Source organism: Grampus griseus (genome assembly GCF_964374135.1).
Source record: "Grampus griseus genome assembly, chromosome: 13".
Lineage (NCBI taxonomy): Eukaryota > Metazoa > Chordata > Mammalia > Artiodactyla > Delphinidae > Grampus > Grampus griseus.
In genome coordinates, this window is record NC_139007.1 from 74,736,769 (window position 1) to 74,762,117 (window position 25,349).

Here is a 25,349-nt window from a genome sequence, read left to right on the forward strand (position 1 = left end):
AAGTGAAGTGTTTATCATCCACAGAGAAACAATTATTGGTTTATCAAAAATAGAAACTTGCTCTCATACAGACCACTCTCTCTCTGTTCATTCATTTACCTTCATTCCAGTTAAGAGAATCTGCTCATCTAAGTACATGGGAGAAAAACTACTTAACTGCTCTGTGTAATTCCAACACATCCAAATGGTGAGTGAATAACCAGAGGCATTCTCCCTGATGTTTTCCATGCTTGATGCAGGCATCTTAAATGATTGACCAGCTCCCTTTCAACTGGATATTTGAATAGATGCAACCATTAGAGAATTTTCTTCTAGGGACTTACTTTAGCTCTTAAACTGTATACACTGAACAAGCAAACTCAAGTGGATCGTTATCTATAGAAGTGCAGAATTCCTTCTCCCTTTGGCAAACGATTCAGACCCAGAAGTATGTTTTACACATTCTGACAGAAGCACCTATAACAGCCAGCTGTAACCTCCTTTCTTGCTACTTTAGCATCCTAAAGTATATGAAAAGACTACATGTTAAGGCATTTTCTGTTTATTAGAAAATATCTCTTGGCTTCAAAGCTCTTTTGACTATCAACCTACTGATGTGAGAAAAGTAAATAGCAACGAATTCCCTACAGTCTTACTCCTAGGTGACAGGTGGCTTAATAAAGATAATTGGATATTAGATGACTAAGTGTTTGAAGCTAATACACAGACCATCTTTCAGATAGGTCACTGTAATGCTTCCTGTGTAATTTTCATGACAACCATTTGCACCGGTATGAACAAAAAGGGTCTGGATCCTTCTGGGTGAGTAATAGGCATATCAATTATCTGTACTCTGTTGCCAAGATGGGAGGTAGGCTCCCAGCAACTCTTGCAAGGCTGAAGTCCACCCTTAGAGACTGCAATGAAGAGAGAGGAGCGGGGGCTGGGAGTCCTCTTGGCCTTGTGTCAGGGCATGATTGAGGGGACATGAGTAGGGTCCTCATTCTGGAAGGGATTGGATATATGCCTAGATATGTGTTGATGGCCTGGCATCCTGTGACAGCCATTCCAACACTTCAGTCATCAGTGAGTTAATGCCTCTCTGAAGGAGAATGACTTTTTCTTGAGCTGAACATATCCTGAGGTCACTGCCTGAAAGAAAGCCTCACTCCTTTCTGTGATTTCAATGAGCATGGACCTCCTTATGCCGAAAGAATCTTTTTGGCTTTTTTCTCCATTTATTGGAAGTCCATTTACTGGGCACCAATGTTGATTGGCTTCTCTTGGTAGATTCCCTTATGTTTCAAAGGAAAACAATAGCAACAATGCTACATATAGATTGAAGCTGAGAAAAGCAGAGTTGAAAACCTTCTTCCTACTGTCACACTTCCCTACTTCTTCAGCAAGGTCTGCTTGACTTGGAGTGTGCCTTCTGAGGACTTTACTTTCCAAAATGCTCCTAAATCGCTCCATGCATTTATTCCCCCAACTCTCAATGACGACAGCACTGGCTTTCAGTCTCATAGCAACTCTTCTCAAGATAATGGACCACAAGTTATTTCCACTTGAAATCCAGTTCTTCCAAATGAATCATACAACATGGTTTTTATCTCCGTTTCCTCAGAATAACTCTAAGAAGATGGTCTTTTGGCCATATTCTTAAAATTTTCCCTATTGGTTTTCATTATATTCCAGTTTTCTCTACCTAAACACTGTCCTTTCTAAGAGGAATGACATTTTTACTAGTTATAATTATGTGTTCTTAGCTCATTTGCCTTGACATATAGCCTGTGATAGTTAAAGTACACTCACACATGAAGCACAGACTTTGACCCAAGGCCACGAAGTTTACATGTTCACAGGTGCACAGAGGGAAGGCTGAGCATGAGAGAGATATGTTCTCCTTTTAGTGAGTTCATTGAGCCCATTCTTGCAGAAACAAAAGAGCCCTGGGTAATTTTTCAAAACACTGAGACTTTTGGTCAACTCTAAAGCCAGTCACTTAATATCCTGCTTTGTTATAATGATAGGAAACTTGGTCTCAGTGTTCGTAAGGTTCTACATTTCAGTTATTTGGTTTCTTCTCTCTTTTAGTGGATGCCACCCCTGGGGATTGTACCACCAGTAGTATCTTAAATTGGAACCTCCCTCTCCAGGAGTATAGCTTCTGTAGCCTCTACTTCCTCGCTCCTTTATTCCTACTGGACCTACTCTTTATCTTTGACACTTAACTCCTCCTATTCTTTGATTACAGTTTTCTGATCTCGTTTTCCTCCTGGTTCATCCTAAGCCCTGTAATCAGTCACCTCTAAATCTCTCTCCCCTCGACTCTTCTCTCTGCCTAAAGAATCAGTCTTCATCCTCGGGCCACATCCACCATCTACTTTCATCACTTCCATTCCCGGGCTACTCAATACTTTTTCTGAAGCTGGAATATCATCTTGGTCTGGCCCACAGATTTCTGTTTCTCTTCTTGGCGTCTCTAGCCTCCATTTGGACATCATTCTGTGCTTCTTGTCCGCCTCCTTCCTGGTTCCTCTTCGTCTCTTCCACTGCCCCTCTTGGGCAGCTTCATCTTCCTTTTAGGCTGGATTCCCCTGAGATGCTGTCCGTTTCTCTCCTTCTGCACTGAAACACTCTCTCTTGGCAGCTCCCAAAGCTGAATCTCCAGGTGCAAAGGTTTTTCTGAGTTCCAGATCTCTAAGAGTTATTTGGATATCCCGTGGGCATCTCAAACTTCTCCTCCACAGAGCCTAGTATTTTTCCTTCTGCCACTAATTACAACTTTAATTATTCCTTTTTTCTACCCTTCCCTTTCCTTCCCTTCCCTCTCTTCTCGTCTCTTTTCTTTTCACTATCTGTCTCCCAAAGAGATTGGTAGTTCCTTTTTTTTTTTTTTTTTTTTTTTTTTGCGGTACGCGGGCCTCTCACTGTCGTGGCCTCTCCCGTTGCGGAGCACAGGCTCCGGACGCGCAGGCTCAGCGGCCATGGCTCACGGGCCCAGCCGCTCCGCGGCATGTGGGATCTTCCCGGACCGGGGCACGAACCCGCGTCCCCTGCATCGGCAGGCGGACTCCCAACCACTGCGCCACCAGGGAAGCCCTGGTAGTTCTTTTGAAGCAGGCACATTCCTGTCTTGCTCATCATTACATTCTTTTCACCCAACATGGGCACATAGTTGGTGCTCAATACGTTTTTTGAATATAGAACAATGTATACAGCAGGAGTAAAGCATGGCCCAGAGGCCAAATCGAGTCTGGTACTATTTTTGTAAATAAAGTTTTATTGAAACATAGTCATGCTCATTGGTTACATATTGTCTATGGCTGCTTTCACCACAAAATGTCAGAGTTGAGTAGATGCAACAGAAACTATATTACTCTCAAAGCCTAAAATATTTACCCTCTGGTCTTATACAGAAAAAAAAATTGCTGATTACTGATGTAAAGGATAGTCTCAGAGGACAGAGGAAAAGTATATAACCCAAGGGATAGAGAATGCTGGCCTGTCAAGGAAGGCCTGCTGGAAGAGGAAATATGTACCTGAACCTTGAAAGATGAGAAAGAGATATCCAAGAGCAGGATGCGGTGGGATAGAGGTGAAAACCTTAACAGGAGTGAGTGCTATGGGTAATTTGCATCTGTTCACAAGTGTCGTGCAGCATAAATTATAAGGTAGGCAGTAAGAAATGGACTTGAGAAGACTGGGCGAGGGCCAGAAATCCAAGGGCATTCTTGAGCGTTGTCTGGTCCCAGGCCCCCAACAACTTTTACGGTTTCCTCCCATGTCCTGAAGTCTCCAGCCTCAATCTACCTTCCCATGTTTTCTGCAAATAATATTACGTCCCATTTCCTAAGCAATTTGAGGTGATATTATTTCTAACACTAAATTCTCAGAATTTCCCTGTTTGTTTGTTTTTTTGTGGTACGCGGGCCTCTCACTGTTGTGGCCTCTCCCGTTGCGGAGCACAGGCTCCAGACGTGCAGGCTCAGCGGCCATGGCTCACAGGCCCAGCCGCTCCACGGCATGTGGGATCTTCCCGGACCGGGGCACGAACCCACGTCCCGTGCATCGGCAGGCGGACTCTCAACCACTGCGCCACCAGGGAAGCCCAGAATTTCCCTGTTTTGACACTGTTTCTTCTCTTATTCTTGAGTTAGAAAAAGGCATTCCTGCTCCTATGATGATATTGAGTCTGTACTCATCTATAAAAATTCCATCTTTCTCTCCTTCCCTCCCTCTCTCAGTCCCTGCCTTTAGTTCATCCCATTGCTTGCCTTTTCCTTTTGACCTTCTAACCTTCAACATCTTGGTCCCTCCTAATCTGCCACTTCTCTTACCACTACTCCTTTTGACTGGTTCCACTCTGGCTCCAATGCCAGAGATGCTGTCGCTCCCCAATTTCCTCCCTCTCTCTGTCTCTCTGAACACTGAGTTACCTTGTAAATTGAGAAGGCTTACTGGCCTTTAAACGCAGAACACTTTTTAACTTCATCTCTTTAATATTTCATAGCCAGAAGCATTTGGCTTTTCCAAACTTGTAAGACTGTTTATCTTTGGGATTTCCCCATTCCTTTCAGTTTCTGCTTGAGAACCATTCAATTCTTGGCTTGCGTTCACTTCTTTTTTGTACAGGTAACCACACACCATCACTCTGACTCCTTCTGTCCACATCTCCAGGTGAGTGGTCTGCCTTCCAATTTCTTTCAGACCATGGTTTTACCAGATATTTTGCAATGTTGTAACAGGGCTCTCTAGCTTGCTATATCTGTTTCTTGTTACTTGGCCTTAAGGGGGTAAATATTTTTGATGTTAGTAGCCCACTCTCAGGACCAATTTCTTTATTGATCCACATAGGCTAACAACTTATTTATTTCTTATTCAACCTACCAGTGTGGGTATATGCTCATTCAGGCACACAAGAGTTTAAGTAATTGGTTCAAGATCACATAATTGGTAAATAGTCGTATGAAGATTTGGACCCAGGCCGTTGGATTCCAGAATCTTAACCCACTTTCCTCTCAAGTAATCAGCTTTGAGATACAACCATTCAAATTTTGCATCTTTCAAGGTATATCACTTCCAATTTGCCCTCTTCAGCATTTTGTCCCACACATCAGTGGGTTGTATATGTAAACCTCTTGATCATACAAAGAGTTATGGAGTCACAGCATATCAGAGCATGTGCTGAGAGATTCTGTAGCATCAAAGATACAGAAGCTCTTTAAATACAACGAAACCTGCCACTATTGATATTAAACAGCCTCTTAATTCTTAGCTTTTTTTCTAACTCTACTGTAAATTTTTTCAGGACAGCTAAATTGAATGTCTTCTGTTGATCCCCTGGGGGTTTTCGGTTTCCATCTATCAATATCCATTTATACAAAGAGAGGCTAGGGGGTAATTTTACACTTTGTAAAATTATTTTTGAAGGTATACAAGCAGGTTTGATCTGCACACCCTCATTAGAGCTCTTTATTTCCCACGTGGAGCAATAGGTACCTAAGGGCTTCTGAAAAACAGGTGCTCGTTTCTATAGAGGAGAAACTTCCATGAGCAAATGTTCTTTTCAAACCTGTTTCTTCTCCCATGACTTAAGTGCAGTTGGACTTCATTGGCAGAGGGTAAGGAGCAGAATGAGGTGGTTCTGAGGTGCTCTGAATGCCAGACTGACGTGATCGGTGGAATTCATCACTGCAGGCTGACGTGTCTCACAGTGGGAGTCATGGGCTGGTCTGCTTGGTAAACTACTCCTGCTCTATGCCTGAAGCTGTGCTTCTTTTAAAAATAAATCTTGTTCTTCCAAGCCCCATGTGTCTCACAGCCTCAAGAGTACCTCATGGATTTAGACTAATCTTGTCTTATCATAGACAGGTTACCTCCCGATTCTTAACCATCACCCCGTCTCTGAGGCATTGATTCATCGGGTCCCCTGAAATTGAGTTAAATGTGCTAGCCTGACTGGCTCCTTGAAGTTAGTGTAGGATATTTCGACAGGGCTTTGAAAATGAAGCCCTGACCCCAATGTGTAATGACCTCAGTGGACAGTAAAGGGTTCCTTTGTGTCGGGCAGGTGACAAGTGTCAGTTAACCTTCCAAGTCCACGTAGATTTGTACCTGATCTTACGGTGACAAATCACCTGTCCACTAGCTCACATGGCAAGCATTTTCACCTGGTGGTAATGCCGGTGAGAGACCCTCACATACCACGTAATCAGTCATTTCCATGCAGGCAACATTCTAGTGATTTACTGAAAATATCATCAGGGCCATCAAAGTACACACTTTTAATTTATTACACAAATAATGGATTGGCTGAAGTGTTTAGACCAAGTGAGTTTTTCCCATTGAAAGGTAGTGTGTTCATTCTTTTGGAGTCATCAGCGTGAAGTTCTTCCAGACTCTTAGAGCATTGCTTAGAAAATTGCAGCTTCACTGCAGTGAATATTCCCCCAAGAGCCCTCAAATGTGAGACCCCCACCAGCGAATATGAAGCTCTTCTGTTTGTACGGAAGGTAAGCCCCAGGGTCCTTCTATCGTATTGTCTCAATGATTTATACTTAACATATGCTCCCTCCACGTCCTCTGAAGTAAAACACACACACACACGCGCACACACACGCATAGCGAGAACTGAATTGAGAGTTGTGGGTGTGTGCCATGGCTGAGGGCTCAGTCCTAATGTGTGCTGAAGTGTCAGCACTGTGCTGTGGCCAGATAATAATTGCTGCTTAGAAATAGCAGGATATCCAGTGAGAAGAGGCTGAGAAGAATACACTCTCTCTGGAAGAGTACAGAACAAGCTCCTCATGGGAAAATGTGGGAGACTATTGAAAGGGGATGAGAAGAGAATTGTTAAGACTCCACTTTCTCAGTTTCTGATCTGAACTTTTGCTCACAGCAGGTGAACACAGGCTCCCTCCCACACAGAGATGTCCTCCCCTGCCGGTGTGCAGTCTGTTAAGTAAACAAAGACTTTATACTGAGAAAGGAACATTTCACTATTTTGGCTGTGAGTTGTTACTTTTAAAGCTTTATCCTCCAAACATTTGCCCCTCTCCTTGTTTATTTTTTCACCAGAAAGAAAATGTGCCACTTAAAAAAATTCAACTACAGGACAAGAAAAGCTCACTTCTAGATTAAGGCCACTTCTAGTTTAAGGCTCACTAGGGCTTAAGGCCAACTCACCTTTTGGTGTGATCACCAGCTCATCCCCTCGAGGAGCCAATATAGCTTGCTTTCTTTTTTTTTTTCTTTAACATCTTTATTGGAGTATAATTGCTTTACAATGGTGTGTTAGTTTCCACTGTATAACAAAGTATATCAGCTATATGTATACATATGTCCCCATATCCCCTCCCTCTTGCATCTCCCTCCCACCCTCCCTATCCCACCCCTCTAGGTGGACACAAAGCACCGAGCTAATATCCCTGTGCTATGTGGCTGCTTCCCACTAGCTATCTATTTTACGTTTGGTAGTGTGTATATGTCCATGTCACTCTCTCTCTTCGTCCCAACTTAACCTTCCCACTCCCCATGTCGTCAAGTCCACTCTCTACATCTGCGTTTTTATTCCTGTCCTGCCCCTAGGTTCTTCAGAACCATTTTTTTTTTTTAGATTCCATATATATGAGTTAGCATATGATATTTGTTTTTCTCTTTCTGACTTACTTCACTCTGTATGACAGACTCTAGGTCCATCCATCTCACTACAAATAACTCAATTTCTATTCCTTTTATGGATGAGTAATATTCCATTGTATATATGTGCTACATCTTCTTTATCAATTCATCTGTTGATGGACACTTAGGTTGCTTCCATGTCCTGGCTATTGTAAATAGTGCTGCAATGAACATTGTGGTTCATGACTTCTTTTGAATTATGTTTTTTTCAGGGTATATGCCCAGTAGTGGGATTGCTGGGTCATATGGTAGTTCTATTTTTAGTTTTTTAAGGAACCTCCATACTGTTCTCCATAGTGGCTGTATCAATTTACATTCCCACCAACAGTGCAAGAGGGTTCCTTTTCTCCACACCCTCTCCAGCATTTATTTTTTGTAGATTTTTAGATGATGGCCATTCTGACCAGTGTGAGGTGATACCTCATTGTAGTTTTGATTTGTATTTCTCTAATAATTAGTGATGTTGAGCATCCTATCATGTGTTTGTTGGCAATCTATATATCTCCTTTGGAGAAATTTCTATTTAGATCTTCTGTCCATTTTTGGATTGGGTTGTTTGTTTTTTTGATATTCAGCTGAATGAGCTGCTTCTATATTTTGGAAATTAATCCTTTGTCAGTTGCTTCATTTGCAAATATTTTATCCCATACTGAAGGTTGTCTTTTCGTCTTATTTATGGTTTCCTTTGCTGTGCAAAAGCATTTAAGTTTCAGTAGGTCCCATTTGTTTATTTTTGTTTTTATTTCCATTTCACTAGGAGGTGGGTCAAAAAGGATCTTGCTGTGATTTATGTCATAGAGTGTTCTGCCTATGTTTTCCTCTAATAGTTTTATAGTGTCTGGCCTTACATTTAGGTCTTTAATCCATTTTGAATTTTGTGTGTGTGTGTGTATGGTATTAGGCAGTGTTCTAATTTCATTATTTTCCATGTAGCTGTCCAGTTTTCCTAGCACCATTTATTGAAGAGGCTGTCCTTTCTCCATTGTATATTCTTGCCTCCTTTATCAAAGATAAGGTGACCATATTTACGTGGATTTATCTCGGGGTTCCTATCCTGTTCCATTGATCTGTATTTCTGTTTTTGTGCCAGTACCATACTGTCTTGATTACTGTAGCTTTGTAGTATTGTCTGAAGTCAGGGAGCCTGATTTCTCCACCTCCATTTTTTTTTCTCAAGATTGCTTTGGCTATTAGTGGTCTTTTGTGTTTCCATGCAAACTGTGAAATTTTTTGTTCTAGTTCTGTGAAAAATGCCATTGGTAGTTTGATAGGGATTGCACTGAATCTGTGGATTGCTTTGGGTAGTATAGTCATTTTCACAATGTAGATTCTTCCAATCCAAGAACATGGTATATTTCTCCATCTGTTTGTATCATCTTTAATTTTTTTCATCAGTGTCTTATAGTTTTCTGAACACAGGTCTTTTGTCTCCTTAGGTAGGTTTATTCCTAGGTATGTTATTCTTTTTGTTGCAATGGTACATGGGGGTGTTTCCTTAATTTCTCTTTCAAATTTTTCATCATTAGTGTATCGGAATGCAAAAGATTTCTGTGCATTAATTTTGTATCTTGCTACTTTACCCGATTCACTGATTAGCTCTAGTAGTTTTCTGGTAGCATCTTTAGGATTCTCTATGTATAGTATCATGTCATCTGCAAACAGTGACAGCTTTACTTCTTCTTTTCTGATTTGTATTCCTTTTATTTCTGTTTCTTCTCTGATTGCTATAGCTAAATCTTCCAAAACTATGTTGAATAATAGTGGTGAGAGTGGGCATCCTTGTCTTGTTCCTGATTTTAGAGGAAATGGTTTCAGTTTTTCACCATATGAGAATGATGTTGGCTGTGGGCTTGTCATATATGGCCTTTATTATGTTGAGGTAAGTTCCCTCTATGCCTACTTTCTGGAGAGTTTTTATGATAAATAGGTGTTGAATTTTGTCAAAAGCTTTTTCTGCATCTACTGAGATTATCAAATGGTTTTTATCCTTCTGTTTGTTAATATGGTGTATCACATTCATTGATTTGCCTATATCGAAGAATCCTTGCATTCCTGGGATAAACCCCACTTGATCATGGTGTATGATCCTTTTAATGTGCTGTTGGATTCTGTTTGCTAGTATTTTGTTGAGGATTTTTGCATCTATGTTCATCAGTGATACTGGCCTGTAGTTTTCTTTTTTGTGTGACATCTTTGTCTGGTTTTGGTATCAGGGTGATGGTGGCCTCATAGAATGAATTTGGGAGTTTTCCTCCCTCTGCTATATTTTGGAAGAGTTTGAGAAGGATGGGTATTAGCTCTTCTCTAAATGTTTGGTAGAATTTGCCTGTGAATCCATCTGGTCCTGGGCTTCTGTTTGTTGGAAGATTTTTAATCACAGTTTCAATTTCAGTCCTTGTGATTGGTCTGTTTATGTTTTCTGTTTCTTCCTGGTTCAGTCTCTGAAGGTTGTGCTTTTCTAAGAATTTGTCCATTCCTTCAGGTTGTCCATTCTATTGGCATAGAGTTGCTTGTATTAATCCCTCACAATTCTTTGTATTTCTGCAGGGTCAGTTGTTACTTCTCCTTTTTCATTTCTATTTCTGTTGATTTGAGTCTTCCCCGTTTTTTGCTTGATGAGGCTGCCTAGTGGTTTATCAATTTTGTTTATCTTCTCAAAGAACCAGCTTTTACTTTTGTTAATTTTTGCTTTTGTTTCCTTCATTTCTTTTTCATTTATTTCTGATCTGATTTCTTTCCTTCTGCTAACTTTAGGTTTTTTTGTTCTTCTTTTTCTAACTGCTTTAGGTGTAAGGTTACGTTGTTTATTTGAGATTTTTCTTGTTTCTGGAGGTAGGCTTGTATTGCTATAAACTTCCCTCTTAGAACTGCTTTTGCTGCATCCCATAGGTTTTGGGTCATCGTGTTTTCATCGTCATTTGTTTCTAAGCATTTTTTGATTTCCTCTGATTTCTTCAGTGATCTCTTTGTTATTTAGCAGTGTATTGTTTAGCCTCCATGTGTTTGTAGTTTTTACAGTTTTTTCCTGTAATTGATATCTAGTCTCATAGCATTGTGGTTGGAAAAGATACTTGATACAATTTCAATGTTCATAAATTTACCAAGGCTTGATTTGTGACCCAAGGTATGATCTATCCTGGAGAATGTTCCATGAGCACTTGAGAAGAAAGTGTATTCTGTTGTTTTTGGATGGAATGTCCTATAAATATCACATAAGTCCATCTTGTTTAATGTGTCATTTAAAGCTTATGTTTCCTTATTTATTTTCATTTTGGATGATCAGTCCATTGGTGAAAGTGGGGTGTTAAAGTCACCTACTATTATTGTGTTAAACTGTCGATTTCCCCTTTTATGGCTGTTAGCATTTGCCTTATGTATTGAGGTGCTCCTATGTTGGGTGCATAAATATTTACAATTGTTATATCTTCTTCTTGGATTGATCACTTGATCATTATGTAGTGTCCTTCTTTGTCTCTTGTAATAGGCTTTATTTTAAAGCCCATTTTGTCTGATATGAGAATTGCTACTCCAGCTTTCTTTTGATTTCAATTTGCATGGAATATCTTTTTCCATCCCCTCACTTTCAGTCTGTATGTGTCCCTAGGTCTGAAGTTGGTCTTTGTAGACAGCATATATATATGGGTCTTTTTCTTGTATCTCTTCAGCCAGTCTGTGTCTTTTGGTTGGAGCATTTAATCCATTTACATTTAAGGTAATTATCAATATGTATGTTCCTATTACTGTTTTCTTACTTTTGGGGGGTTTGTTATTGTCAGTCTTTTCCTTATCTTGTGTTTCCTGCCTAGAGAAGTTCCTTTAGCATTTGTTGTAAAGCTGGTTTGGTGGTGCTGAATTCTCTTAACTTTTGCTTGTCTATAAAGGTTTTAATTTCTCCATCGAATCTGAATGAGATCCTTTCTGGGTGGAGAATATTGGTTGTAGGTTTTTCCCTTTCATCACTTTAAATATGTCCTCCCACTCCCTCTGGCTTGCAGAGTTTCTGCCAAAAGATCAGCTGTTAACCTTATGGGGATTCCTTTGTATTATATTTGTTGCTTTTCCCTTGCTGCTTTTAACATTTTTTCTTTGTATTTAATTTTTGATAGTTTGATTAATATGTCTTGGCATGTTTCTCCTTGGATTTATCCTATATGGGACTCTCTGTGCTTCCTGGACTTGACTGACTATTTCTTTCCCATGTTAGGGAAGTTTTCAACTATAATCTCTTCAAATATTTTCTCAGACCCTTTTTTTACTCTTTTTCTTCTGGGACCCCTATAATTCGAATGTTGGTGCATTTAGTGTTGTCCCAGAGGTCTCTTAGACTGTCTTAAATTCTTTTCATTCTTTTTTCTTTATTCTGCTCTGTGGTAGTTATTTCCACTATTTTACCTTCCAGGTCACTTATCCGTTCTTCTGCCTCAGTTATTCTGCTATTGATTCCTTCTAGAGAATTTTTAATTTCATTTATTGTGTTGTTCATCATTGTTTGTTCGCTCTTTAGTTCTTCCAGGTCCTTGTTAAACATTTCTTATATTCTCTCCATTCTATTTCCAAGATTTTGCATCATCTTTACTATCATTACTCTGAATTCTCTTTCAGGTAGACTGCCTATTTCCTCTTCATTAGTTTGTTCTGGTCCGTTTTTAACTTGCTCCTTCATCTGCTACATATTTCTCTGTCTTTTCATTTTGTTTAACTTACTGTGTTTGGGGTCTCCTTTTCACAGGCTGCAGGTTCGTAGTTCCTGTTATTTTTGGTGTCTGTCCCCAGTAGGTAAGGTTAGTTCAGTGGCTTGTGTAGGCTTCCTGGTGGAGGGGACTGGTGCCTGTGTTCTGGTGGGCAGGGCTGCATCCGGTGGTGTGTTTTGGGGTGTCTGTGAACTTAATATGATTTTAGACAGCCTCTCTGCTAATGGGTGGTGTTGTGTTCTTGTCTTGCTAGTTGTTTTTTATGGGGCATCCAGCACTGGAGCTTGCTGGCCGTTGGTTGGAGCTGGGTCTTAGCATTGAGATGGAGATATCTGGTAGAGCTCTCGACAATTGATATTACATGGGGCCAGGAGGTCTCTGGTGGTCCAATGTCCTGAACTTAGCTCTCCCACCTCAGAGGCTCAGGCCTGACACCAGGCCGTAGCACCAAGACCCTGTCAGCCACACAACTCAGAAGAAATGGGAGAAAAAAAGAAAGAAAATAAAAATGAAATGAAATTATTAAAATAAAAAAATTATTAAAATAAAAAAGTAATTAAAAAAAAAGAAGAGAGCAACCAAATCAATAAACATATCCACCAGTGATAACAAGTGCTAAAAACTACTAAGATAAACATAAAAATCAGAAAGAAGTCAGTTGCAGACAGAAAACCCCAAGTCTACAGCTCCTCCCAAAGTCCACCGCCTCAATTTTGGGTTTATTCATTGTCTATTCAGGTATTCCACAGATGCAGGGTACATCAACTTGATTGTGGGGATGTAATCTGCTGCTTCTGAGGCTGCCAGGAGAGATTTCCCTTTCTCTTCTTTGTTTGCACAGCTCCTGGGGTTCAGCTTTGGATTTGGCCCCGCCTCTGCGGGTAGTGTTCCCCGCCCACACAGGAGAGGGTTAAAGCAGCAGCTGATTAGGGGGCTCTGGGTCACTCATGCCTGGGAGAAGGAGGGGTACAGTAGTTATAATTGGAATGCAGGATGAGCCTGCAGTGGCAGACGCCGGTGTGACGTTTCAACAGCCTGAAGCGCGCTGTGTGTTCTCCCAGGGAAGTTGTCCCTGGATCACGGGACCCTGTCAGTTGCAGGCTGCATGGGCTCCCCGTGGGGGAGGGGTGTGGATAGTGACCTGTGCTTGCACACAGGATTCTTGGTGGCTGCATCAGCAGCGTTAGTGTTTCGTCCCTGTCTCTGGTGTCTGTGCTGATAGCCACAGCTCACAGCCATCTCTGGAGCTCGTTTAGGCAGTGCTCTGCCTTCTGTGGGCAGACAGGGAAGGAATCCCCTCTCCTTGCGCACCCTGAAACAATGGTCTCTTGCCTCTTAGGCAGTTCCAGACATTTCCCGGACTCCCTCCCAGCTAGCTATGGTGCACTAGCCCCCTTCAGGCTGTATTCATGCAGCCAACCCCAGTCCTCTCCCTGGGATCTGACCTCCGAAGCCCGAGCCTCAGCTCCCAGCCCCCACCCACCCCAGCGGGTGAGCAGACAAGCCTCTCAGGCTGGTGAGTGCCAGTCGGCCCTGATCCTCTGTGCGGAAATCTCTTCGCTTTGCCCTCTGCACACCTGTTGCTGTGGTCTCCTCCGTGGCTCCGAAGCTTCCCTCCCTCCCGCCCGCAGTCTCCACCAGTGAAGGGGCTCCCTAGTGTGTGGAAACTTTTCCTCCTTCACAGCTCCCTCCCAGAGATGCAGGTCCTGTCCCTATTCCTTTGTCTCTGTTTTTTCTTTTTTCTTTTGCCTTACCCAGGCACATGGGGATTTTCTTGCCTTTTGGGAAGTCTGAGGTTTTCTACCAGCGTTCAGTAGGTGTTCTGTAGGAGTTGTTCCACATGTAGATATATTTTTGATGTATTTGTGGGGAGGAAGGTGATCTCCACGTCTTACTCCTCCGCCATCTTGAAGGTCCGCCTTGCCAATATAGCTTTTAAAGATTCCTCTCTGCTTATGTCAAGCTCTCATGCACCTGGACTTCCACAAAGCAAAATGCACTGTGGCAATTCTTTTCTGGATACTTCAGGTAAAAAGGCCAACCTCTACCCAGATACCTATGGATCTACCTATTTATCAATACGTCTGTAGCTAAGACTTAAATATGGCCCCTACGGTGTGCTACATGCCATTCTAAGCATTTTACATAAAAACTCTTTTTACCTTTATCGGAGAATTCTATGACAATTGCTTCAATATTGATCTGGGGTAAATCTGCGGAGACTGACATTAGATATAAGACTCTTTCTATACCTCTTCTGGGGAATGTATCCTGTTGTATTGCACTCATCTTTTTCTTGTCTGTTTGCCCCTGTTCTGGATCTCTTTATTTATTTAAAATTTTTATTGAAGTATAGTTGATATACAATGTTGTATTAGTTTCTGGTAAATAGCAAAGTTATTCAGTTATATATATATATATATTTTATTTATATATACATACATACACATATATATATATTCTTTTTCAGGTTCTTTTGCATTATAGTTTATCACAAGATATTGAATATAGTTCCCTGTGCTATATAGTAGGATCTTATTGTTTATCTATTTTATGTATAGTAGTGTGTATCTGCTAATTCCAAACTCCTAATTTATCTCACCCCCTCCACCCATCCTGATCTCTTCATTAACAAGGGCCGTGGCTTTCTTCTCTGTCCCCTAATGTTAGCACAAAGCCTGATATATAAGGGGCCCTCAATAAGTCTTTTTGAATGAATTAAAGTAGAGCAAGAAAGGAAGACAAAGAAAATCTTATTGTTGGAATACTTTCTTTTGGTTGGTAGGCAGTGTGGTTTGACTTAACAAGTCTGAGTCCTAATTTCCTCATTTGGAAAATAGGGAAAATAATACTAACCTTTAAGGGCAGTTGTAAGAAGTAAATGAATTTATCAAAAGTGCCTAGCATATATATATATATATATATATATATTTTTTTTTTTTTTTTTGCGGTATGCGGGCCTCTCACCGCCGTGGCCTCTCCCGCCGTGGAGCACAGGCTCTCGACACGCAGGCCCAGCGGCCACGGCCCACAGGCCCAGCCGCCCCGCGGCACGCGGAACCCTCCTGGACCGGGGCATGAACCCGCGCCCCCTGCATCGGCAGGCAGACTCCCAACCACTGCGCCACCAGGGGTGCCCCACCTAGCATATTTTAAGTCACTGTGAAAAAAGATGGCTTATTCCATAAATGGTGTTAAGAAAACTAAGTAGCTGCCTGGAAAAATACGAAGCTGAATCCCTGTCTCGCATCTTACACCAAAGGAAATCTCAAATGATGATTGCACAACTCTATAAATATACTAAAATCCATTGAATTGTACACTTTAAATGGGTGAATGATATGATATGATATTATATCTCAATAAAGTGGTTATAAAAATAAATCCCAGAAGATCAAAGATTTAAGTGTAAAGACATGGAACTGTATTAGAAGGAAACATAAGGTAGTTTTTAATATGTTATTGGAAGAGAGAATGACCTTTTCAAGCAAGACATACTGTTCTAAAGCCATAAATGAAAGTTTGATAAATTTGATTATTTAATAATTGAATATTTTGCAGAAGAAAATACTAGAAACAAAATCAAAAGAAAAATATGACAAATAGTGAGAAAATAATTAAAAGCACATAGAACAAAAGGCTAATTACTGTAATATATAAAGAGCTCTTAAGAATCAATGTGAAAATGACCAAAAATATGGGCAAAGTACAAAAGCAGGCAGCTCAGAGGAAGAGCTTATACCAATATATTCTCCAACCAACAGCCTAATGGTACAAGCTCTTTAGAAGCAATATTTGAACTATTTGTCCAAATTAAGAATACATAAGTCCTCCAATCTAGCAATTTGGCTTCTAGGAATTTATTCTATAGCTATTTATACATGTGTCTAGACATAAACATAAGTATAGTCATTGCATGAAATGTTTGTAACAGCACAATACTTGAAATCAAACTAAATATCAACCAACAAAGAAGTAGTTAGAGAAATAATAGCATTTTGTTTAGTGAAAAATTATGCAGCTCTTAAAAACCGTTGATGAAGAACCCCAAAATATATCAATTAAAAACAAAACAAGGTGCTGGACAATGTGTTTACTGTTCATGTTTTAAATTTTTATATATTGCACAAACATATGTTTGCATACGCATAAAATATCCTAGCTTCTTTCTAGCCCCCCAAACCCCTCATGCCCAAAATTCAGCTCATGAATAACAAGATGAATGAATTCCTTTCACATGTATCATCTATCTCTGCATTTAATTTTTGCACCAACCCTACGGAAAAGATACTAATACTTTATTTTGAAAATATTACACGTTTTGAACCTTTGAGTTTGCTTATTCAGTAGTTGCAACTATTAATGCTAAATCCTTGATGCCAAAGCTCTGTTGTACAGGGAAAAAGCCTAAACGTCTTATATAATGATGTAGGACATCCTTCATCAACCGACATTGTCCTTCTTTCCCAGCTTACTCTCCTATCTCCTTCTGCTTATAGCACACTGCTCCAAGTTCTTTCACACTGTTCCTCCTTTCCATGTTTAGGGCCTCTTCCAATGATGCTTTCACACCTCAGCTCAATGAAATCCTATTTACATTTTCTTAAAATGTCAGCTCAAATGCCACCCACTCGGCAAATCTTTACCTGTCATCCTAGGCAACACCGATGGTTCCAGCACAACTACAGCTCATAGTTTTCATAGTTTGTCCTGTATTTCAAAAGCATTTTATATAAGTCTATTAAAACTGATTATATTATTTCATGTCGTGAGCATATTGAGATTAGAGGCCCTATTTTTATTCTCATTACTACCACAACGTCTAGAATATAGTAGCAGTTTGATAAATATTTATTAGAAAAATTATTTATCTGAATTCGAATCATTTTTAATTACCCATAGGTCGAAGAACTTCATATTCAGCGTGACAGATTTGGGGATTGAATAATACATCTCTTCTAAGAATTTGAAATGAAAATGTTTTATTGATGGAAAATCTGTCTTCATCTTGCCTTCTAGAATTCAAATGAATGTTCATGCTCTATGAAGAGAATGGGCTGTGGTTTTTTGTTACAGATTTGGAGCCAGTAAATTTTTATGAATGTGAACCTTATCATGTCTTCTGGAAGCTTTCCCGTTCTTTAATTCCTTTTTCCTGTGTTTTCATAGGAACCAGGGAAAATGTGTTGAGGGCATGGTGGAGATCTTTGACATGTTGCTGGCTACATCGTCTCGGTTCCGTATGATGAATCTCCAGGGAGAGGAGTTTGTGTGCCTCAAATCCATCATTTTGCTTAATTCTGGTGAGTGGATAACATGGGAAAATTTAATGCTGGTTACTGGAAGAAATAGTTATTTGTACTTTCAACCAGGTACAAGCTACCTACTACCAAGACATAATCACAAATTGATAGAAACAGTTAACACATTTAAAATAAAAAAATAAATAAAATGCCTATCTTCTTTTTAAATTACTTATGGAGGTGAAACCATGCTGGTCAAAAATGATGAATGAAAACCAAAAATCGAACATTGAATCCAATGGCCTTTCTGTTGAAATACTTTTATCCTCTCACAGATATTGGGGATGTTTTTATTAAAGTGGTACATGTATGTGGACATAAGTCTGTTGTTAGTTGTATATGTCAGAAAGTAAGTAGAGCGAGTGACCCTGTTAGGATAGTGTGACCAATTCTAAGTTCCAGATCATAAGCAAAGAGGCTTATTTGAGACAGACCATGTTTCTGGTCAAAATTGATTAGTTGAAATATATAATTGGCTCAGAGATAGAAAAACCTAGTTCTAAAACTGAGGAACGTGGAGTTCGGTACGTTGGTCCAGCTGGAAGAGTGGTTTTCATTTGATCCATGGTGTCTAATTCAACTGTCCCCTCCTATGTATTCATTTGAGAAAGCTTAGCTGAGAGTGGCATCTGTTTTTTTTTTTGGTGGTGAGGTTGACTGTTGCATAATGAGTCACTCCAGGTCACCCAGATGGAAACTATGGCTCAGCCTGAATCAGCACCCTGACTCGTCCCAGACTCCTTGGTAGTTGAGTCTAAGCACTAGATCCCCAGTCTGCACCACCTGAAGCTTAACAGTGGGGTGCCACCTGCACCTAGATGCCCTTAATCTGGACCTTAGTCCCCCAGCCTCAGGCCTACCTCATGCCGGAGACCTCATTCTCACATACAAATCACAACTGTTTGGAAGCCCTGGACCCAATTTTAGATTTAGTTTCTTACATCATTCGATACGGTCTCAAAGTTCCCAGTAGCTGAACTACAGTTTGTGTTGATCCCATATGGAAAGTGTCGGCACTCCCTTGTGTTTTGAGATGTTTTGTTTCTTCCTGTTGAATGCCAATCCCTTCCCATATCCCCTAACAATTTTCCACTTCTCTTCCCCACCAATGCTAGTAACCTATATTGCTTAATGGTTGTCATAGTAATCATTCTCACTTAAGTGATAAATGGAAATCTGTACTATTACACTAGGCAGGGACTGAATTACAGAATGAAGTTGCATGAAAAATAATGTGGTCTCTACTAAGGAAGTGATTACCACTCCATTCAAGTTTCAGGTTCCACTCAACGTGTATTGTGCTTTTCATTTGAGTCATTTGTCCTGTATGTTGAAGGGTCCAGATCCCATAATGGCTCTTTATTGGATGAGAGTTCTGGGAGCAGTGCCACTCGGCTGCACAGTGCCAGGTCCTGAACCTGCTCCTTCTTCGTTGGAGGGCTGGCACACGCCGACGTCTCTCGTGTGGGCAATCTGTTAATTTCAGGGAAGGCAGGCCTGTCAAGTGCTGGGACTTTCTTCCTACCTTTACCAGGAAATAATACCCCGGACAGGAAGTGAAATTAGCTGGAGTTATAAAATCAACAAAAGGAGCTGCTCTGATCTTTGTAATCAAAACTATATCCTTCAGATCTGCAGAGTTTTTTCCTTCATTACTGGTCTGTTCCTATAGGAGGGTGTTTTTTTTCATATTATGTAATAAAAAAGGCAGGACTTTTGCCATCAAAATATTGGATTTATAGACCTAAGTATTTTAAATCCCAGAGGAAAAACTTTAAGCCCTCACAAGAAAGTATTTATTAAAGACTGACACCAGCATCTCCAAACAGTATTTCCCACCACAGGATTTGGACCTCCACCTGCTACCCCCTGACACCAGTTAAACTTTCCTGCTCTATCCTTGTTCTTTTACCCCTTTCTCAGGATCTTCTGTGAGCTCCCTTGCGCCGGGAGGGTTGGAACGCTATTTTGGAAATACGAGGCACTGTTTTACTGACAGAGTTTATAGTTGTCTTTTTCATGAGATACCAGCAGCTCATCTTTTCTTGTAAGGACGGCACTGTTGGCTCACGCGCTGTAGCAAAACAGAAGCCGTCTCTCCACTTGGGAAAAGTGGAATCGCTCTTTCCACTCCAAAAGTGAGCTCTGTTTTGGAAAAGCGGATCTGCTGCTGAGCACAGCTCCTGGTGTCTCATATTGTTCCTGAAAAACAGAATCAAAAAAAACATGACTCCTAAACACAGTGGTGTGGAGCTCAGGGCCTTTTTCAGAGTCAAAAAGTGATCAGTCATATGAGGGTCACCACGACGATCAACAGGTTTTTCCCGCAACTGGAGGTATGGACTTTTCTAAAAATCCAACCAATTCCTTGCTCTGATCAGGGGCAGCTCTTCACCTGTCATGAGACAAAATACAAAGTGACTCTAATTCCTGGAATCTCTGACGGAAGCCAAGCTAGAAATGATTCAGGAAACCTTCACTAGAAGATGCTTTTCTGGTCCCTGGGAAACAAGACCTCAGTGTATGGAGGAACCCTGGGTTTTGGGCTGAGCCCCTGTCGACAAAGTCTGAGAAGAGTGTGTTTACATTGGCCTTGACTTTGGGGTCGAGACACAAGGGGAGTTGAAAGGTTGTTATGAGGACCTGTTAGGAATGTCTTTCTGGAAGCCTTGAGAAGGTCTCCCAAATGCCAACATTTCCAGGGGAAGCCCTCTTCACAGCTGTTTGCGAGGGGGAGGGATTCATCATTTCTGAGACAGAATAATTTATTAGTTTGCTTGCAAAAGCTTCTAATATCCACAGGACAAACACTGTTTGTTTTTATTCTCCCCACCAAAGGACAGAGGCGTTGCTAGTTAATCCAAAGACGCCCTAGCCAAATCAATGCTAGTGTCAAGGCATTCTGAGAACTAGCTGGACGGGGCTCAAGGTAGGGCAAATGCGAACAGAGCAGGTGAGCTCAGGGCAAAAGGCTGGGAGGCAGCAGCAGTGGGAGAGGAGGAGGGAGCTGGAGCTACAGAGGGGGACCGGGAGGGAGGTTCTGTGCCCGGTTACTGTATTCCTGCTACCCAGCATGACTTCAGTTCTTCTTTGTAACTCCAATATTTCAAATTCTTCAGGTCCGGTTCAGACCTCACCTCATTCAGGAAATCTTGCTACAACCCAAGTCCATAATGAGATTTTCTTCTCCAGACTATTTTAGTTCTTAGAGCCAGTACCTCACAATCTAGCATTTGGACAGTTGGTGCACTGATTTCAATAATTGATGCAATAATTTCATTAATTTATTCAATAACTCATCAGTTATGGAATTCCCACCATGAAATGTAAGCCAAATATATGAAAGTGAATGACATCATTCTTTGGTTTTGGGTTTTCAGTGTTTTATTTTAGCCTGGATGGGTTCTTTATGCGTGTATGTCCTAATTTCCCTATAAACTATTAATTTTTTTTATTCCTCACAGCCTGTGAACTGCCAACAAGTATTAGACCCTTCAGTCATTTAATAGACGCGTATTTGCTGGACATGACCAAAAGCACCTAGAAAGTCCCCATCTTTCCCATGCTGTTCCCACCATGATGAAACATATCATCTTTTTCAGTGTACTATAGATCTAGATAATGTCAGACTATTAATGGGAAAAAAATAATGCCCATCTCCTTGGGTTATTGTGAGATCAAGGGGAAACTGTGTATAAAGTGTCTAATGCAGTTCCTGGAACATAGTACGTCCTCAATCAGTGACAACTGTCATCATCACTCATGAGAATCTCTGGCTTAAACGGAGTCAGTTCATGCCTTTTTTTCAATAAAATTAAGTGCTTTTAGTTTAAAGGCCTGCCTTCCGCTAGGCTTAAAAAAGTATGCAAGGACAGGAGGGTGATAATAACAATGGAGATTGTAACTCTTCTCCTGAGGCTTTGTTAATTGTGCTATTTAATTTTATTTAGAGAAACTTTAGAGCAAGATTATCTCATGGATAGTAATTGATTGTTATTTGAACCTTAATTTTGACGGACCTTAATGAAAACTCTGTGGTGTCCCCATTCACCATCAGTTGACTCTGCTTCTTCTCATCCTCTTTCCCCATCTGTGTGGTCCTCATAAAGCCTTCAGAATCCACCCTCATTCAGAACACCACCCATTTAGGAAGTGTTTTCCAAGACTCAGAAAAATTCATGAGTCAAAGCTTAATACGTATAAATCTACCGTCTCTAATGAACGTTGGGTTTGGCCTTCAAGATCGATTTAATAATTATTTCTCCCCATTTTCTGAACATCTTTCTGACCACAATGCTTTATATGCCTCAGTAATTCTGAAGAGCCTCACGTACTTCACTCCCAGGTAACTTTATCCAACTGGCTCCCTGGAGAGCCTGTCAGACCCCTGACTGCAGCTCCTCTGCCCTCTGTGTTACAGTGGATCTTCTTTTCTCTCCTTATCCACAAACTAATTCCAATTACTCCGACTCTTTGCCCGCTGGATCCCGGTGTTACCATTGGCAGGCACGTTTGTTACTCCTGGAAAGTCTTCTGCTGTAAAAATGTTGTACCCTTGATTACCTGTTCATCCAAAGCTGATCTTCAGACAACATGTCTCTTTCAATTGATGGAGTATTAAAGAAGAATAAGGAGCCAAAACCACTGGGGCTAAAAACCCGAGGTGGAAAGTTAAAGGAAAGTAAAATGCCTGGAAGGAAGAATTATGACAACATCTCTAACGTGTGTATCCCCGTGTTCATTTAAAGAAAAAAGGATATGGAATATGCCACGGGTGCATATACATTAAATGTAAACATAAACATGGTACCAGCTCTTGTCTGTCACCTAGTTCTGCTTTGTTAATCATGGCGTATCTTGTCACCTTGATGTCTTGATGAAACATCTGAGGCTGAAGCTGGTGACATCCATTTGCTTTGTATATGTTCACCAGAGGCTGCAATCTCGTCAGAGAAGCATTTGTAATCATGATTAATTATAACAGGCTCCCATCACAAAGACTATTTCCTCTCTCGGAGCTGAATTCTTTGCTTTCTCTCTGCTAATTATTAGACAATTATTCACTGCATTGGTTTTTTTTATTTTATTTTTTTTTTGCGGCACGCGGGCCTCTCACTGTTGTGGCCTCTCCCGTTGCGGAGCACAGGCTCCGGACGCGCAGGCTCAGCGGCCATGGCTCACGGGCCCAGCTGCTCCGCGGCACGTGGGATCTTCCCACACCGGGGCACGAACCCGTGTCCCCTGCATCGGCAGGCGGACTCTCAACCACTGCGCCACCAGGGATGCCCGGATATTTTTAAGTGTAGAAGTTAGACAATGATTCAGCGTCCCTATATTTAGATGAAAAAACATTTTAAAAACATACTGTAGATATGTTGACTGCAAACATTAAGGATCATTCATTCTTAACAGTTGAAGGTTCCTGATGGGAACAAGCCTTGGAATCTCAGACAGACACATTGTCAGGTCTGCCCATTGCTGTCACAGTGGAGAAGATTTGATTGTATTCTCTCTTGGGTTCTTTATAATGCCAAGCTTCCTCTCCAGGGAGCCCCTGCTTATTGTGGTAACTTTGAGATAAACGGCCCTTGATAGTTACTAAGTGGCTCAGTGTCTCCTCACTGGCTGATGGGTTCTGGAGGCAGTCGACAGCTCTTGGAGTCTTTCCTTGCTCCCACCTAAGGGTGTGGCCTGAAGCCTCTCGGCCTCCGTTAATTTCTTGAACACTCGGCGCAGCGTGGACTTTGTCTTAGAGAGCCCAGGCATGCAAGAGAAGCAGCTCGGGCACTTCCTTAGGCGGTGTTGGATGCCCTTTGCTAAGCCACTTCCCTGAGCCTCATGTGTAAACTGGAAATAATGATACCTAACACACAGAATCGTTGTGACTATTGAAACCATGACCACCTACTGCCTGGCACGTAATATGTGCACATAAATGTCAGTCTGTAGACTCTCCAAATACAAAAGCCCTGGCACGTTTTTCTTAGCAGATGATACATAACTTCCTGCCTGGGAATTCTGAAGTGGGATTTCATGCAGGTCATTTGGGGTTAAAAAAAACTGCATTCTCACGGCAAAGATGTCCTTCTCGTGAGTGGAATAGTCCCAGGCCCCAGAAGGGGTGGAATGGGTCCTGCGTCTTCTTGCAGAGACTTCTTGGAACTTCTAAGGAACTGGGGGAACCAGCTAAGTGCCTGTAACGTGGGGAAGACTTGGGGGTCTTAACTCTTTGGACGGGGCAAAGGCAGGAGCCATTGGGAGACTGGAAATCCTTCCGATGATCCTGATATTAGGAGCAGTTATCCATTCATATTCAAGAACCTCAGAGGGAGGAGCAGCTGCCCATCCTTTTATGCTCCAAGGAGCATGGACAAAGGGAGAAGCTGTCTCCTAGGTCCTTGATTCAACCACCACTTTCACCCACATTCTCTAGGGCCCAGAAATTACCTGTCTGTATTCTTAAGTTTGAATAATATACGGGACCGTTAAAAAAAAAGAAAAATGCCCCAGACTACCCCACTGCTGATTTAAAATGCTCTTTGGGGCTTCCCTGGTGGCACAGTGGTTGAGCGTCCGCCTGCCGATGCAGGGGATGCGGGTTCGTGCCCCGGTCCCGGAAGATCCCACATGCCGCGGAGCGGCTGGGCCTGAGAGCCATGGCCGCTGAGCCTGCGCATCCAGAGCCTGTGCTCCGCAACGGGAGAGGCCACAACAGTGAGAGACCCGCGTACCACCAAAAAAAAAAAAAAAAAAAGCTCTTTGTATGTTGCTTAAATATGAATAATCACATTATGTAAATGAATGAGTGTAAACTCCATGTTCATAGCTCTTATATACATACAAAACCAAAACAAATTCACAAATTAAATACAGACTGAAAGGCAAACTGGTAATAATGTTTTGGCAGAAACTGAGTTGCTTTTTGCAGCCTGCTGGGGCAGATCTCTGTCTGCTAGTCTACCGAGCCTCTTGTGAGGACCCTGTTCTCCCCCCTTGTCTGTGTTCAGAAGGATGGCAAAAGCTTTGCTTCTGTAGCACCCTGTTTTGGCAAGAACACATCATTTATGTATTTTGTTTGCTTCTGCATCTATTTTTCTGAGATACTTAAGACATAACTGTTAGACTTGAGGCCATCATGAGCACGGGTGAAAAATATGTAACTTAGGAAACAGTCAAAGATGATATGGATTATTTAGATGGGTCCATCTCAATATTCCACACGTTTCCATCCTCTGGGGGTCTCTGAAAAAATTCTGTTGCGGGGACCCTTCCCAGAGATTCCAATATCGTTAACCGTGAATATCGGTATTTGTTTAAAGCTCCCACCAAGACTTCAGTCTCACCAGGACTGAGAACTCTTGATCTAACTGACATAGAACATTCTGAAATTAATGTCTTAATGATATTGTTTAGAATATCGTTAAGATAAAAGCGCACAATTTTAAAAGGCCAGGAGACAGTTTAAGGACCTTTGAGAATCCTCTTTTAATTCTCAGTAATGTGTGGAAATTAGTTTGAAAACTACTGCTGTAGGTGATGAAATGTCTGCTAAGTTAAACTAGTTCTCTAGTACATTATAAAGTGAACCATTCTGCAAACTGTGGGGAAAAACTGCTGGTGCTCAGAAAGAACATTGCCCAGCACTGGGGACAGGAAATGGAGGCCTGTCTTTCACACATTGGCTTGGGCAGGG

The 25,349-nt window shown here is 41.3% G+C and overlaps 1 protein-coding gene across 1 annotated transcript in view; it reads left to right on the forward strand.

Annotated features, from left to right (window-relative positions):
• The window catches only part of ESR1 (estrogen receptor 1), a 249,106-nt gene that overhangs the window by 203,662 nt on the left and 20,095 nt on the right, over positions 1–25,349 (forward strand). The window contains exon 7 of the mRNA XM_082668953.1: positions 17,523–17,656. Coding sequence (XP_082525079.1) covers positions 17,523–17,656 — 134 coding nt within the window. The remainder of the gene's footprint in view (positions 1–17,522; positions 17,657–25,349) is intronic.